The 17732-nt window shown below is 43.5% G+C and overlaps 3 protein-coding genes across 3 annotated transcripts; 2 read left to right on the plus strand and 1 right to left on the minus strand.

Annotated features, from left to right (window-relative positions):
* The first annotated feature begins 663 nt into the window (after nucleotides 1–663).
* marc1 (mitochondrial amidoxime reducing component 1) lies at nucleotides 664–3390 on the plus strand. The gene is made up of 6 exons (XM_019872311.1): nucleotides 664–1065; nucleotides 1149–1311; nucleotides 1607–1750; nucleotides 1885–1946; nucleotides 2614–2685; nucleotides 3166–3390. The coding sequence occupies exons 1-6, from the start codon at nucleotides 902–904 to the stop codon at nucleotides 3290–3292; spliced, it is 732 nt and encodes a 243-aa protein (XP_019727870.1). The 5' UTR covers nucleotides 664–901; the 3' UTR covers nucleotides 3293–3390.
* A 1723-nt stretch (nucleotides 3391–5113) lies between these two features.
* Nucleotides 5114–7862, plus strand: stx11a (syntaxin 11a). Its single transcript, XM_019872310.1, has 2 exons — nucleotides 5114–5372; nucleotides 6894–7862. The coding sequence occupies exon 2, from the start codon at nucleotides 6901–6903 to the stop codon at nucleotides 7789–7791; it is 891 nt and encodes a 296-aa protein (XP_019727869.1). The 5' UTR covers nucleotides 5114–5372; nucleotides 6894–6900; the 3' UTR covers nucleotides 7792–7862.
* An 883-nt stretch (nucleotides 7863–8745) lies between these two features.
* On the minus strand, nucleotides 8746–17531 carry fbxo30a (F-box protein 30a). The gene is made up of 4 exons (XM_019872300.1): nucleotides 17298–17531; nucleotides 15979–16381; nucleotides 13778–15310; nucleotides 8746–13510 (listed from the first exon to the last, which is right to left on the minus strand). Exons 2-4 carry the CDS (start codon nucleotides 16351–16353, stop codon nucleotides 13307–13309), a joined length of 2112 nt encoding a protein of 703 aa, XP_019727859.1. The 5' UTR covers nucleotides 16354–16381; nucleotides 17298–17531; the 3' UTR covers nucleotides 8746–13306.
* Nucleotides 17532–17732: the final 201 nt, after the last annotated feature.

Here is a 17732-nt window from a genome sequence, read left to right on the forward strand (position 1 = left end):
ATTCAGTATATGTTGTCCATGGAACACGATGAGAAAAAAACCTGGGCAAAAAAAGGGAACAAAGTGAATATACACTGAAAAATATGATGCATTGAAGTTACTCGATTTTATTTTGTCAAGTGGCTGCACACAACAGAATGATCTTTTTTTTTTAATCTATATTTTGAAGTGGATATACTGTATCGTTGACTTAAAACAAGCATCTAGACCTTGATTATTTTATTTCATCCAACCACTTGACAAAATAAAATTGAGTAAATTCAACACACCATTTTTTTGTCAGTGTACGAATCTGCTGGTGCCAAACTCCAAATATGCCGGTTTCGACTGTAGTTGTAATATCACTAATATTATAACCGCTAGATGAGAGCCATGTCTTTGTTCGCTTCCACTGGGTCTTACACTACAACGTGAGTTGGCTTCACAATTTTGGGGCAAATTTGGAATGATATGCAGAAAAAAACATGCTACCTCAATAATATTAACATTTGGGGTGAGTTGATATTTGCGAAAAAAAATGTCATAAAATTAGTTCTTGCACTTAATTTTGCTTCATTGTTTGACAGTTTTGTGCCATCTTTGAATGGTAATTTTTATACAAGAGAGCAAAAAAAAACCCACCCAAAAAACCCAAGATGTGGTTATTTTGTGGTTTCCTTCAAACACTTTGTAAGGAGCATTTATATTAACTTTGCATCTCTTGAATGTCTTCAGGGCCGAAACCATTCAGTGACTTATCAAAAAGTAGCAAAACATAAACATCCAAGACAAAGCAGAGTATTCAATGAACTAATGCTGTGTGTTTTTCTAAATATCAAAGAGAGTCTTCATCAAAGATGAAGATACATGTTTTCACGAACATCAAAAAGACGATTAGCAGTGTTGTACCTGCAGCCACTGGATGGTGGTGACGGAGGACGGCCACATGGTGACGGGCCGCCAGGAACCTCATCTGGTTCTGGTGTCTTTGACATGCGAGGGAGGTGACGTTATCCTGAACGGGCCCGACATGGCCGAGCTGCGTTTCCCCGTCAAGCAGCCCAACAACACTTTAATGGACTGCAGGTGCGGCGCTCATTCTTAAAATGCCACCGACATCTTGTTCGTCCATGCAACGCCTTTGTTTTTTTTTTTTTTGGTGATGGTAGAGTGTTCGGTGCCGGCATCCCGGGGCGTGACTGCGGCGACGAAGCGTCCCGTTGGTTGGTCCGCTATCTGAAGGCGAAGAAGACCTACCGCCTGGTGCAATTTGAACCCCACATGAGGGCCAGGAGGCCGGCGGACTCAGAATCTGCCTACTTCCCGAATGACGTCAGTTGACAGGACTGAAATTACTGCGATATTTCACCCTCAAAGACGATTTTGAATCTTTTCCGAACCTAAAGTGTTTTTGTCAAAACATTGTGTACGATTAGCAATCCTTTTCGGAAACATCCGACTTCTTCAGCAAATTCCCACGTATGTCTTCTTGGGAAAAACTGTTTTTGTAAATCTAAAAGATAAACCTGATATACATTTTTTGGGGGGAGTGAAAATCCAAGACATGATTAGGAATGTGCAATGAACCCTCCGAATTTGTCCATATGTTTTCATGGGTGTGGTCCAGAAAGTGGCGTATCCTGACAGCGGTCCGGTCATGCTGCTCTCCGAGGCATCTATCAAGGACCTGAGCGACAAGATGAACAAGGACCTGACGGCGGAGCGCTTCCGGCCCAACATCGTCATCGGTGACTGCGAGGCGTTTGCCGAAGTACGACGAGTCTCCGTCTGTCTCGGGATAGGAAAAAGTCGTCATGTGCTACGGAGGCGGAGGACTAATTTTACTCACGACTCAACTGGCATCATGCTTTTTTTTCCCCCCCTTGTGTGGGTGTGCGCGCACAGGATTCATGGGAAGAGATCCAGATTGGCAGCGTTCGTCTGCGGCGGGTGATGTCATGCGGGAGGTAAAGTTGTTTTTTTTGCTTCTGGGGGGGTGAACAAATGTAATTTTGATTTTAGTCTGTCTGTCTACATGTGTTGCAGCACTATTTGTTCAAATATCTGTTGCGTAAAGTGTTGTTGCTATAGCGACATCAATGCTAGTTTTGTTAGCCCATTTATGGCATTTTTGCATGCCACTTTGGATTTATTCTGATATTTGTCAGAAAAAAAAAATCTGATAAAAATGATTAATAGGCTGATTATATTTTAAAATCTAAGTTGACCTGCGTAGCACAGTGATCGACTGGTTAGCACGTCCGCCTCATAATACAGAGGTGCAGGGTTCGATTCTGGACTCAGTCCTTCCTGTGTGGCCTTTGCATGTTCCCCCCGTGCCTGCATGGGTTTTCTCCGGGTACGCCGGTTTCCTCCTACATTCCAAAAACATGCATGGGAGTCTGATTGAACACTCGACATTGTCCGTCGGTACGAGTGTGAGCGCGGATGGTTGTTCGTCTTTGTGTGCCTTGCGATTGGCTGGCAACCTGTTCAGGGTGTCCCCCGCCTACTGCCCGAAGACAGCTGGGATAGGCTCCAGCACCCCCCGCGACCCGTGTGAGGATAAAGCGGATCCGAAAATGGATGGATGGATGGATGAAAGCATACCTGCAAACTTTGTCGTCTCGCCAGGTGCATTTTCACCATGGTGGACCCCGAAACTGGAATCAGCAGCAGAAAGGAGCCTCTTGAAATACTGAAGAGGTATGGAACTGTCGCATCACTAAAAGTTGGCACTTATATCAATGAAGAAGTCATTATTAAAAGGAAGGCCATTAATTAAATACACGTGTCATCAAGTAAGTCCAAAAGTCCATCATATAATCGACAATACAAATTGAATACAATTAAAAAAAAAAAAAAGTCTATTCAATAATGAAAAAAATTTAAAAAGAATTAGAGGGGTGTCAATAAATCATTATAAGTTCAATATACTTCCTAAATATTCAATATTCATATTGGACATTTTTAGAATTGGCGAGTGTACATAACACATTGAGTCTATTTCATATTTGGACAGTTTGGACAATCTCCAAGAGCGTCAAAGTCGGGAAAAAAAATCCTTATGCGCACCTAAAGTTTTTTGGTTTGTTTCTTTTTTGTTGGTGTTGGTGGGTTTTTTTTGTTTCTTTTTGGGGCGGGGGGCTGTGGGGTTGCAATGTTTGTCTGGTGTTGGCCATGCAGCTACCGAATGTGCAAACCCGAAGAGAAGCACATCTACAAGTCGGCGCCGCTGTTTGGGCAGCTGCTTAGCGTGGAGAAGCCTGGCGTGATCCAGGTGGGCGATCCCGTCTACCAAGTCAGCCGCTGATGAAAAAGAAACGCCAACGAGGATCGAAACACTCAAGAATGCAAAGCCCCAATTACCGTATTTTCCGCACTATAAGGCGCACCTAAAACATTCCATTTTCTGAAAAGCTGACACTGCGCCTTTATAAGCCGATGCGCCTTCTATATGGATCAATGTTCTGTCAGCGTAGCTCCATCTGGTGGATGCATAACGTAACCGCAGCCACAACTGTAGCTTCTATTCTACGCACCTTATAATGCGGGGGCGCCTTATACTCCGAAGTGCCTTATCGTGCGGAAAATATGGTACTTAAATATTGTAACGGGTTAGTACAGTATCTTTGACTACCGTATGAAATATGACGATTCAAGTTTGGGTTTCATAACCTCAATGTAATATTGAGTTATGACAGAGGAAAATAAACACATTTGCGAGATTATGTCAATGTGTGTGTTGTTTGTACGTTGAGCAACTCCTTACTCAAATTTTAGTCTTCAACACAAGGTTTTTGTGATTATCACAGGAAACGAAATTTGTCTGACTCATATTTTGTTGGACATGCCTCCAATATCATGTTTGTTTTTGGGGGATGTCACAGGCGATGTGAGACTGCTTTCCTAAAACTCAAAAGACAGTCAAGACAACAAACCTCATGTTTCTATTTCTGTCCACATCAACAATTTTTTTAAAGCATTTTAGCACGTGTTTTTGGAAACATGGAAGGTGTTCTTCGGCAGTCCTCATTTTTGCATTTTTCTGCATATCAAAGCTAATTCGGCATTTTAAAAAATGATTTTCATGAACATTCAAAACAATATGGAACCGCCAATGAACTCAACGCAGGTACAGAAACAAGGTAATACTGTAGTGAAGTTTTCTTGCGTCTGATACACCCAAAAAAAAAATTTGCTGCGAGGTATTTGCAAGCAGTGTCAACATACCACAGCAAGTTCTCCAAATAATCCTCAAACAAATGCAGGAAAACCGGATTTATTACAAATTGCCGTTTTGCAGACTGGTGAAAATATTTGTATTCGGGAGGCTCGAGCATAGAAGGAAAAAAAAAACTCAGTCGTGCCCCTTGGAAAGACTTGCTGGATCTTTGGCTTGAGACGTTTTTGTTTGCTCATGATAGAAGTCGACTTGGGGTTGGGATAAACAATTGTGAAAAATAATTGTAATTTGTCTTCATTCAATTTAGCGATTTTCAACGTGATTATTTTTCCCCCACAAACAAGCAATAAATTAATCTGTATTACAATAAACTATATCCGATTTATTCAACATTGTTTTGTCTTACGCTAGGATAAAGGCAAATGACCACGAAGTAAAATGAAAGACTTTATTTATCGACTTCAGTTGCATTTATTAACGTACTAATCACTTGGCCTCGCAAGCCTGGCTTCAAGAAAAATTCCGTGACTCAAAACCCTAATTGGACATTGAAAGCCCAACTCTTGTTCAAAACCCGAAACCTTAATTTGAAAAGTTTACACTTAGAATTCGAACCCAGGCTTGAAACACACATTTCAAAGCATAACCATTGCTCCAAACCAGACTAGGAAACCCTCATCCAAGCTTGAAACCCTACTCATCTCAAATCCCCTACTCGATACCCCAATCCTAAATTAAAACCGTCTTATCAACACGGGTGTTCTGTACAGTATCTTTTTGTTATCGTTTAGTTGATCGCGTTAATCGAATCTTTAGATTGTACCTAATGAGGCGGCCATTGAGTGTGAATCAAGCAGGGTTTGTCTCCCCCTGCCGGTTGTCAAAAGAAGACAAGTTCAACTTTTTTTCCCTTTAAAAGAAAATATTGATTTTTTTCAGTGATGCGATTCGATGGTGATGACACGTCCGGTTGCCGTTTAATTCGTCGCAGGGGAATGCAATGGCATGTTTCAACTAAAGCACCAAGACTCGGACTCAACTGCATTTATCGAGCACTTTCAAACAACCGCCGCTGTCTACAAAGTGTTGTATTTTCTAAAAATAAAGTCTGGGTTCATCTTCCGCATCACTGTTGAAACGCGCTCGCGTCTAACGGAATTTACAAAAAGAGGAAACCAACGCCGAGTGACTTGCTGCTGAGAACAAGGTAAGCCATTAGAAGTCGTTTTTATTGTCATTGAAATCAGAATCTGCTTTAAAAAAAAAGACTCCTCTACTTTCTACTACTTATTACTCAGACCGGAGAGAGAAAGGTGGACATTTACGATCGATACAGGAGGTAAAGTTAGAAATTTATGGTAAATATATATATATATATATATTTGATAGCTATAAATGGATAGATAAGACAAAAATATACACGATTGGTAAATTGAGAGAGAGGGATAGATAACCAGTGGAAAGATACGTAACATAGAAATATACGATATATCATGGATGGATGATAAATAACGAAACTAGAAAATTACACACGGATCGATAACATATACAGTTGATGCAAAAAGTCGGTAAAAGTCGATATATCGACAACAGAAATGTACAGAAGATACATAGAAACTTATATACACGATGGATAGAGAGATAGCTCGAGAAAAGAGAGAGACAGAGGGGCAGAAATATACCGTATGTACGATAGAGGAAGATGGATGGATAAATAGATCGATAGATAGAAATTTTGGTTTCGATTTACACCAGGTGACCTAAGTCATAATAACAGTAATGCTAATTCTTATTTCTACTTCTGTCAGATGACGTCACAATTTTAGAAAATAATCTAAAAACGCAAAACGAGGCATCAGGGGTTGCAAAATGGGGTTATCGTTTCACGTTGGGGCTGCAGATAAGGGTGAGCGTTTCAAGACAGAATTAGTGATTTAAAACCCGGATAATGGAATGATGGAATAAATAGTATGAGCAGTCGATTGAGGAAGTCCCGTTTAGTAATCAAGTCATCAAATAAGACGTCAGTTTCCTTTGCAACCCATGCTCACAATTACTCAGCATTTGTCACCGGAAACAACCGGTGTGCTGTGCAGAAATGTTTACAACATGCATGAACGAACAAGACCCCAAATATACACAATAATGGCCATTCCTACCCAACTTGCTCCATTTGCGTGAAGTCACATTTCTGTCTTTATTCAACATGTCGTAAATGACATGATGTCCCAAGTAAACAGTTTCACAGTCAGGGCCATAAATATTGGGACATGGGCACAATTCTCATCTCTTTGTCTCATAAACAACACCGCATTAGATTTCAAATGAAATGAACAAGATGGCTTGAACTGCTGATTTTCAAGATGGCTCCCACTGGAACTGATCGCCTTGTATTGATTGATGTGGGTTGATTTTTTTTTTTCGGATAATATCAGCTCATGTCCAGCCAAATGCTTCAGGACTCGTTGCGCAGCGCTTCACAGTGCAGATGGACAATACCCCAAAACATACTGTGAAAGCAACCAAACAGTTTTGAAGATGAGAATTGCATCCATGTCCCAATATTTATATCAACGTGACCCTGCACATATGTATTTGTGATTTATGAGGGCGTCCAAAGGTTCAGTGCAAGCAGAAATAGTCTTGAAGATCTTGGACTATCGGCTTTAGTCCTTGTTGAAGCACAGCTCTTCCAAGAAAACAATCTCTTTGCCGAATTCTCACGCAGAACCAAGATGATCGACAGACTGAGCGAGCTTCGCGCCGCCGCCGTCTCCAAGCCACCAGAGATGGTTCAGTACAGCCTGGAGGACAAGTGGGAGGTCCCGCTGCAGGATGAGTTGACCGTGCCGCTTTTTGGCAGCGAGAAGGAGATAGAGGGCATCCACAGGGAGGTCCAGGCCACCAGGAAGGAGCTCCTGCTCCTCACCATGGACGTCAAGCGTCTGGGCGAGGAGAGCAGTCGCTTCCTCACCTCAGTGCGGCGCTTCAGCAGCATCAAGCGGGACGCCAACGTTCTGGGGCGCGCCGTCAAGACCCGCGGCGAGGCCCTCATCGGCCGGCTGGTGAAGCTGGGAGAGCTGAGCGAGGAGCTGGCCCGGGTGCACGGCGACTCCTCGGTGGTGGCCCGGGTGGCCCGGTGCCAGCACGCCGCGTTGACCGGGAGCTTCCACCGGGCCATGTCGGAGTACAACCGCGCCGAGATGGAGCAGCGGGAGAACTGCAAGACGCGCATCCAGCGGCAGGCGGCCATCGTGGGGATGGAGATGAGCCTGGGTCAGATCGAGGAGATGATGGAGACGGGGAAGTGGGACGTGTTTGCGGGGAACGGCCTGCTAATGACATCGGACATGCGCGGCGCCCGCTCGGCGCTGAGCGAGATCGAGAGCCGCCGGCGCCAGCTGGAGGAGCTGGAGGGCCGCATACGGGACGTGCGCGACCTCTTCTTCCAGGTGGCGCTGCTTGCCGAGGAGCAAGGCTGCAAGGCGGATCTCATCGAGGCTAACGTGCGCAGGACCCGGGACTACGTGGTTGCCGCCGACAACCACGTGCGGCAGGCGATCAGGTACAAGAAGGAGAACCCTTGCAAGAAGATCTTCTGCTGTTGTTTTCCCTGCTGCCACTGAAGTGAACGAGGCAAGCCTGGGACACAAATTGCCATCGTCCTCCACAGGGAAATAAATGGGGATCATATCTATTTTTTGCACTATGCATCATTTGTCGCCATGTGAAGGTTTCGAATTAGGGTTTCAAGTCTCGATTAAGGTTTCAAAGTTAGTTAGTTGTCAGGATTTTGTTTCACAGGTGGTTTCAAAGAAGAGCTTTCTTTCAAATTACGGTTGCAAGTCGGTGTTAAGAGTTTCAAGTTAGGGGTAGGGTTTCAAATTAGGTTCTCAAACTAAGGCTTTGGGTGGATTCTAATAAGAGTGTCAAGTCAGGATTAGGGTTTCAAATCAGGTTTTCAGATAAGGGGTTGGTTTCAAATGGATTTCAAGACAGGGTTAAGATTTTTAAAAAAAAAAAGGGGGGATGGTTTGAAATTAGGGTTTCAAACAATTGTTTTTTTTCAAAGCATAGGTTAGTTTTAAATTACGAAAATTAGTTTGGAAAATCACAGGAAAAAAATGTCAGAACAAGACCATTTTCCAAAACCATTTGAGATTTTTAGGGCATGAGAAATCCAATTGTAAAAATATTTTCGGATTGTCAAGTAAAATTTTTAAAAAGTTGAAAATGTTGGGAATATAAAATATTTGCTGAAAAATATTCCATTAGAAAATATGAAAAGTAAAAAATCTGAAGATATATTTTTTAAAATGTCAAGAAAAAAGAGAAAAAAGAGATTTCTGCAAAAAATATTGTATTTAAAAAAATGTCTCATATTTTCTATGAATCTTGGTTCAAACTAAAAATGTATCCATCACATTTTTTTCATGACAAGAAAAATATATAAAATATTTCTGAAAAATGTGAATGACAAGAATGCAGAGTATTTCTTATTTTGAACAATTCAGAGGATGGCTCTTTCCCACTGCTCGGTGCTCCAATGCTTCATAAACACAAGACCGCCCGCCACAGGGTAAAAACTGCATTGCAAAGCCTCTTTATTGTTCGTATTGAAACGCTTCAAAAGGTGGCAACCTGCGGTGAAAGTACACTTCACAGCTGGAGTGAAAACAAAGGCTTTGAGAACACCAGTGAGAACAAATACAAATAAAAACAAAATGGAGGTGCACACGTTTAAAAAAACAAAATGGAGGTACACACACGCACACACACACACACACAAACACGCTTTAACATCGCACTGTGCCTGAGAACTGAATACTATATTAATGCATTTGTCGCTGTCGGGTGGAAACCCCGTCTCCCCAAATATGGGCACTTTATTTTTTTTTTGGGGGGCAGTAAATGTAATCCCACTTGAAACATGAAGTAGACATTTGTAGTGATGGTCAAAATTCAGCCATGCAGACGCTTCATTTGTTATGCGCGGCAATGACGTGATGTCATCTTTAGTAGACGTCTGAATTAAATTACGGCGATCGAGGCAAGAAACACACAAGGAATATACTTCCCAGTTAGAACCCGTTCAGAGGAGCACAGACGAGACGGCAATAATCAACATGGGGGAGAGAGAACGACAAGCCTGGCGGGTTGCTGTTAACATCCCCTTCAAACCCCCAAAATATTTCTACCTCCTCCCGCCTTGCTACTCTGGTGACATGAGATGTTAAAACGAGCCTCTACACTGGGGAAGATATTTACTTCCTAACACTGTGCCAACGTGGTATCGTTATTTTGGTGTAGGTCACTCTGCTTGATGCTTTGGATGCAAGCATGTCACATCTCTGCGTTCACATTAGAAGTCTTATTTATGTTTTCTAATGCGTAAGAGTACATAAAATGAGATTTAACAAAAAAAAAAAAAAAATCAACTATTTTGATCAATGATAGCATACTAATTTTTTTTGTGTCATAGCAAATTAAAATATCAATTGGATAATGAAACCTGATTTGGTGATGCATTGATATTGCCAAAATACCAAGTTTAGCCATTTCCTGAAAAGGAATTTTTTTGCGGGGGAATGACAGGCTTCCCGCCCGAAAGCGACATTCTACAAAACAACTCGACAATCCACATGCATAATAACTAAACATTTTACAGTACATGCTTCAAGTGCAAATCTATAATTCACAAAAATAAAAATACTCATCTGGATGTTACAGAGGCAGCTTTCAGTGTACCAGGAGGAGTATAAAAAAACAAAACAAGAAAAAAACATAAAAGGCGCTCCTTTGTGATACTTTGACATGTAAAACATCTTTTTCATTTCTCACTCACAATCCTCAATCAAAGTAGTTCTTAAAATCAGACAGTAAATCTGTTCATGTCAACACTGCAACACACAGCTACGCTATATTTAATACTGAGGCCTCTTGAAGAGCAAATATGCAAAATGGCCTTCTCCCACTCTTTTCATTAGAGTCATTCCCGCTACCCGCTAAAGCTAATATAAAACGTAAAGTGAGATTAAAGCTTTTTTTAACTTAGCCAATCATTCTCAATTGAGTTAGTAGGGGACTAATATCTGAAAACTGGGATGAAATTAGAAAAAGATTTGAGATGATTTTTAGAAAAGAAAAAAAAAAAGCCAGAAAAGTTTTTGTCCGCAATTTAACATTTAAAGAACAATCGTGGCAATATTTAATAGATATTTTGGTTTAAAAAAAAAAAATACAAATACAGAATTTCATTCGAGGATAAAGGGTGTGGGGGCTGACAAATACATTTGACGTTTTTGCTTCGTCGTGTTTTCCTTTCTAAGCACCCACCAAAAATTCTCTTGGGTTTTTTTAAATACTGGGTCAAAAGAAAAACATTTACATATAAAGGGAAACATATTTCAGAATATCAGCCGAGAAAGATTTTTAAAATTCTCCCAGACCAAATGTTAACCAACCCTGCAAAAAAAGTAAAATATTTGATATTTCTTTTGTACCCACAATTTCTCCAGACATTTTTGTTTTAATCACAGAAATATTTGAAGTATTTCTTCTCACCTCCCAACCCGATTTTTTTTTTAATTTCATAATTACGATGGTGAAATATCATCAATCTCACTTTACCTTTTGTTCTTTCTTTCCAACTTCAAAGACATAATGTGAAACATTGTGCTCCTGCTAACTCGTTTATTGTGCTACAGAACTCCAGCGGGGTTCATTCTGATTTAAGGTCCCGTGCCTGCGGGTGCTTCTTTTATATTCTTCCCCTGACGCTCACCATTTCAAAACACTCTGATGGTTTACATTCACTTGCTACAATTTCAGATTAAAGACTGCCAACGGTGGCCGGCTCCTCGCCTTAGCTTAGCGTGCCAGCGCAATTAGCTTCGAGGTAACTTCGCAGATGTGAAAGTGTTTTTGACCACGTCAAAATATTTTGCTAACACAGATGTTTGGTCGGTGTTGCTGTATAGAAATAAAGCTACGACACTTACATCCTCCGCCGCCGACGTAAGCACAGTACTGGTTTTTGCTTGCTATAAAAATAAACATCAGAGCATGAGATTATTGACACAACAGTGGCGTGGTTGTGGATGTGCTCGTTTTTTAGGGAAAGGAGGAGTAGTTCAAGATGTTTTTTTTTTCTGTAAACACTTGAGTATGGAAAGCCATTTGAGCTTTTATTCTACATCCTTGCAATTCAGATTAAAGTCCATTTACAGTACAAGTACACTCTGTCCCCACTAAGGAGATAATTCAGCGCACAAGTAGAACAATTGTCAGGGATATTGGATAAATCCTGGAACAGCTTTCCATGAGCCCCTTGAGCATTTATTTGATATCCATCGTAAAGTGGGGTTTGCGAATTTAAAACATTTTGTTAAAACTCTGTGTCAACCTAACAGTAGCAGACGACGCAGCATTAACAATATTTCCGCTCGACAGGTACGTTTACGTCTTTTTGCTTTATTTATTGTACATTCCGCAAAATAAAACTTGAAACGGACCTTTTAGTGTTCTAAAGACACCCAATTTCAAATAAGCCATGCTACTATTGTGGCAGCCACGGCTAACGTCAGTTTGTGTGCAGTGCTAATGCTAGCTTAGTGTTGCTAGCACTATATATGCGTTTGGCTAATTATCACCACTATAGACTTTTTTCTTTCCTATTTTTTTTTAAGAATGGCAATGTTTAAGAATTGCGCCTATGCACATTAGAGAGGGACGTGAGGAGGGTGGGGGTGAAGTGAGGCTACATAACAAATCTTGCTAGCACTTTTAACACCACATACTTTTATTAAAGGGTATGTTTTAATATGCTTGTTGTCCTCAATCGGAGGACAAATTTGGCACAGTAGTCTAATAATTGTGTTATTTGTGAGGTAAAACTGCATTATTTAACATCTGCACACCATTACTAGTAATCGCAAAGCACTCAATGTTAAGAATTAGAAGTGTAGCGGAACACAGACGTTTACTCATGTTAGTAGGCCAAAAGCGGCACTATTAGTTGGTAAAACATTACGAGTAAGACTCAGTCATTCTACTAGTGTGTCTACATTGGTCAGCATAGACCTTAATTAAGGTGAAAATCAAAATAAATGCTCAATTTGTCATCTGTGACAATAAAGTGCACTCCGACAAGTAAGCAGCAAAATTTCCCATGACTGCCTTACACTGGACCTAGTGGTCTTACCAGTGGGAAAAACAATACTGGGGAAGTAGTATTCTTAACACACATTTGTTCCACTGGTATGCTGATTCAAATGTTCTTACGAGTGAGGACAACGAGTGTATTAATACATGAACCGTAACTCATTCATTGCCAGAGCATTTTGATTGATTTTAAGACCCACACAATATTGTGTTCCAAGACGCAAAAAAAAAAAAACCCAAACTACCAAATGTAAGAACGCTCTTCTTTTGCCGGGACACTTGATTCTATCTTTTTCCGTTCTTTAGTAATCAGCAGTAGAACAGGTTGGCTTTGCCCAAAACAGCAGTTTGTCCCCAAAAGCAGAGAAAACTTGATTTTTTTTTTTTGGTCTAAAGAAACATATCAGGGCGAAAAGTGACTGACTGCAATATTCTTTTTTGCTTTAGTGGCACCTCTAATACCTGAACAGTGGTTTCCTTCAATAAAACACCTAGAACAACATTTGCCAATGGCTTTTGTGATAAAAAAATAACATTTTATTTACCAATAGACGTGTACTGGCAGCCATGGGCTCGTATTGTTTATAGTGTTTTTTTTTGTTTTTTTTTTAAGAGTCATCCTCATCATTAACTCCAAGACCTCTGTCGTATTTTGTCGCGATCACGAATCACACACTTCTGCGGCACGTACTCTGCTCACACTCGTCGTATATGTGCTCTGTATGTGTGTAAAAGACTTAAACTTGTCCGACTTGCAAACTGCGTCCATTATCTCCAACAAAATCCCTCAAGAACTGGACTCATTAAAAATATAAAGTGCTACATTGCTGACATCCGTCGACGTCAATAGCAGTGAACGTTCAGATTCGAACTATCGTCGGCATATAGACGGCAATGGCAGTGAATGAGTTAAGATAGGAAATCAAGGATATTGAATAATGAGTCAAACGGCTTTCCAACTGCAGAAGAGAACTTAGTTTAGGCCACGGGCTTGAGCACAGAGCGTAAACAGCGGCCCTCCTTGGTCAACTCGCGGGTGAAGCACATGCAAGGCAGCGGGATGGCCTCCTCGCGTCGCGCCACCGTGTTGAACTTGCACTTCTTCAGGTGGTCCGCCATGCTGGTGATGTTGGCGAACTTCCACTCGTTCACCGTGCCAAAGGCCGTGCTGAAGCGCCACACCTGTGAGGGGGGGGGGAAAAAAAAGGGCATCACTACAAAAGGAGATGGAGAATTGAAATAACCGGAAACGTAAATCTATACAGAGAACTAAAGAAGTGAATCTTAACTTCGGTGTGTCTTTACAGTCTGTGAACTACCACAGAAAGAATGGAAATATAAATTGTGACATTTATGATTGGAAAATTGCATTCGATTAATAAATCTTCAGACCTAGAATCCGAACGGGCAAACAAATCAGTGATAAGAATACAGGGAGGCAACACCAACCTTGTCCGTGATCTGCCACGACAGCGAGCCGTCCTCCCGCCGCTTCTTCTCCCACAGCAGGACGACCATGCCGCGCATCTGCAGGAGGCTGGCGCACACGTCCCTCATGGTGCGTGACGTCCGCGACAGCTGGCACAAGCTGAAACTGTCCAGGAAGCTGGCCACGTGCTGCAGCACCTCGAAGGGAAGACCGCTAAGCTGGTCGCACTTGGAGCCCAGGTGCGGGCGGGCGCTCCTCTGGAGCTTGTCTGCGCTTTTGGCGGGGAGGCCCGGCTGCACGCCGAAGGAGCCCAGGTGCCGGTCATGGATGATGCGGAACCCCTGCACCGACGGGCAGAAGCGCCTCTGTGAGTAGGTGCAACCGTAGTACGCCAGGGGGCAACGTTGTTCCATCCAGCCGTTGAGCCCGGCGTGGATGTCGCCGTGCACGTTCTTGAAGTGCGAGGAGAACTCGTCGCGGCGAAACAGCTGGCCGCACACGAAGGTGAACATGGAGCGCTGCTTGGTTTGGTAGCGCGCCACGCACTCCAGCACCAGGTCCAGGCGCAGCGTGTGGAATGGGCTGGGGTTGGACAGCTGCGGGCTGGCGTGGTCGCACGCTGACGCCGACGCAATGTCGCCCACCATGGTGTTGGTGGCCAGGATGGCGGAGGGGAAGGAGAAGGTCTGCGTGCCGAAGTCGATGTGGTAGCCGTCCACGAAGCGGCTGTCGGAGATGCCGCGCCCACCCGGCGAGTCGCCCAGACAGAAGAGCAAGGCGGCCGTGATCAGGTCGATCCCGTGCAGGCCCATCGGGTCGTCGGCCACCTCCAGGTCCGACGTGTCCACCGCCTTGTCTTCCATCTTGGCGCGGAAGAGGTACGGGTCCGAGAGCAGTGCACGGCGGCCGTTGAAAGTAAACATGCTGATGCCGCGCAGAACCTCCACGTTCTGGAGTTTGCGCTCCAGGCAGCGGTACCTGAGCTCGGTGGGTAGCTGGTGCAAAAAGTTGTTCCTTACTTGGTCTGACAAGAGGAAGGGGATGGGCGCGGCCAGTGGTTCCGCCTGGGGGTCCGGCAAGATGGCCGGCACAAAGTCCCGAGGCGCCTGCGGCCACACGGGCTCCAGGGACTCCTCCTCCGCCGGGTCTTCGATGGCGTCTTCCTTGTCCTCGAAAAACAATTCCACAAAATCTTCATCCTCCTCCGGCCAAGCGAGAGCGCCGTCATCTTCGTGCACGCCGCCCACCGCCCCCAGCTCGCACTCGGAGTCCGAGTCGCTTTCGCCCATGTCCACATTCCTCCCCGCGCCGCCGCTTTCCCCGTTCAGACCGACGACGCCCTTGGATTGCGTGAGGATGTCCAAGGCTGCCACCAAGCTCCGGCTTGTCTCCACCGAGGCTCGGTACAAGTCGCTGTACGGCTCCTCCTCCATCTCCACCGCCTCGTTGGCGGCTTCGCCATCGGGAGCCATGGCCATTTTGTCGTTGTCCGCCTTGCCGTCTTTGGATACGGTGGTGGTGACTTTGAGGGATTCCAGGAGCATGCGCTGATCCTGCAGGTACAGTTGCAAAGGGGCGCAAAATTTTCTGCAAATTTCCGGAAGGATTCCACTGAATTTCCAAGTGGAATGATGTTGTGGAATTATTGAAATACAATTAAAAAAAAACAAAAAAACAACGCTATATCGTGGTTTCTCTTTCGCACTCTCACTATTTTACTTTTTTTTTTTTCAACGCTATATCGTGGTTTCTCTTTTCGCACTCTCACTATTTTACTTTTTTTTTTTTTAATCGTAAATGGGAATGCCTGAATTCAGAGAGGCAGAAAAGGTCCCCGACTAGGCTCCCATAATCGTAGTTCTCACATAGAAGAGTTGCTAATTTTCGAAAACACATCTATAGCATTTCGCATTATATGTTAGCATTAAACTAGCAGACTTTTGCCACTACAGTTTTGTTGAACATTTTGTTGTTTAAATGCGCAATGCTTAATTCTCTGTTGTTTAATGTGAGGGGGGGCGTGGGATTAAATTGCAATAAGATTATTTTTCAAAATCGTTCACCCCTAGTCCCCATGCCCCAGCAAAAGGCAGGTTCACTGTAATTCAGCAAGCCTGCTTTGCCTTTCCCTAAGTAGAGACTACTTAGAACAGTGAATTTTCCTAGTGAACGAAGAAATCATCAATTCATCTCTCATATTCCCGGAATTTTACAACTGTACCTGCAGAGCCAGCGCCATGTCCAGTTGCTCCACCTCGTCAAAGTCCCGACTCAGGTTCTCGTAGGACTTGCGGTCCGCGTAGCTGACAGGCCAGCGGTTCCACTCCATAGTGCAGCACACGATGCTGGCGGGGCAGATCTCCAGGTGCTGCGCCATCTTGGCCCGGGCCACGGCGAAAGGGCAGCCAAAACCGCTGTTAAGGCACGGTAGTCGTTCGTACGGACACAGCAGACGGTGCTCGGGCAGCTTGCACGCGTGGAAGACGGCGCCACACACTAGTGGGCAGCCGATGAGGTCACATGATAGGCCCGCCTCCGGCCGCACCATGCACCGCCGGTTGATGCATTTAAGGCAGTGTGGGTGCAGACCTTCCATGTTCTCTGAATGGAGATGGGGAACAACCCTGGAATGCACAAAATGACATCATTTGCATCTCAAGGTCACATTTGGTGGTCGAGATTTTGAAATATTTTGGGGGGTGGGGAAATTATATAAGAAAACTAAAACAAAATCAGAAACTCTTGAATGTTTTGGATGTAACATATTGTTTTTAAAATGATCTCTGAAAGTGTTTGATTAAAGAAAACTTTCAAGAAAGATAAAAGCATGGGGAAAAAACACTTTAAAAATAAAGTATTTCAAAAACATACTTTAGTTGCTAATAATGTTTTTCAACATTTCCTAGATAGATAGATATCAAAGATATATAAGATGTATAAAATAACCACACTTGCCTCGTTACCCAATACCTCTGCAATAGCTAATGTGATTTCAACAACACACCTCGTCAACATATTGCACAGACATATTGTACACGTGTGTTCCATAAACACAGAGTGGCTGCCCGGTCCTGTTTACGAAAGCGACCGGGTAACATGTCGCAACGCCGCTATTTGGTTACATGGAAACTCGGCTGTTCTTCCAGGCTGACCCTCCTCCACCTCTTGTGGCTTTATTGGGAAACCAGCGGGTTTTGTGAAATGAACAGAGGAGGATTAATACCATAATCCCCAACACGACGGCTGGTGTTCACATTTGTGTACAAATGGAGCAAAAAGCGAGCTCAAAACGAGCCAGCCGCACCAACGCAAAAAAAAACAATTTCACCGAATCAGACAATAGTATTTACAATGACAACACTTGGAGGTTACTTTATGCTTGGTAACATAACGGTATTTCGACAAAAAAGTCGGCTATAAAAAGTCAAGATGGAGAAGTTTGCCGGCCAAATGAAAAACAACACGGCTAAAGCCAACTAGCATGCTACACCTGTTAGCCCCCCCACAGTTAGCCGCGTTAGCTGCGTTCAAACAGCTTACCCGGAATTTCGGCGCGTCCTCGGGTATGGTCACAACTTTTTGGTAGATTTATGTCAGCTCCGTAGGCGTGAATAATACCGCGCCGACAGTTAGGCGTACATTTCCGGGGAGTGCATTTAAAGCCCCCTATAACTATCGTGTCAGCGGGCTAAATGTTGCCGCACGGTCACTTCGACTTCTTCTTGGCCGGGATGGCCATGGAGTAGCACTACTTCTTTGGGGCGCCACGCGATGGCGTCATCACGCACACGCCGTATGTTGTTTTCCGCCAATCACAGCCCTCGGATGCCCTCATGTCGCTTTATGTTCATTTTATGGATGCCCTCATGCCGCTTTATGTTCATTTTATGACTGAAGAATACAGTACTTCCCTCAGGGAGATGTGAATTACGTTTAGTTGAAAACAATAAAAATATAAGCACAATACTTGGTATT

The sequence above is a fragment of the Hippocampus comes genome, unplaced genomic scaffold, assembly GCF_001891065.2.
Source record: "Hippocampus comes isolate QL1 unplaced genomic scaffold, H_comes_QL1_v1.1 scaffold92, whole genome shotgun sequence".
NCBI classification, from domain to species: domain Eukaryota; kingdom Metazoa; phylum Chordata; class Actinopteri; order Syngnathiformes; family Syngnathidae; genus Hippocampus; species Hippocampus comes.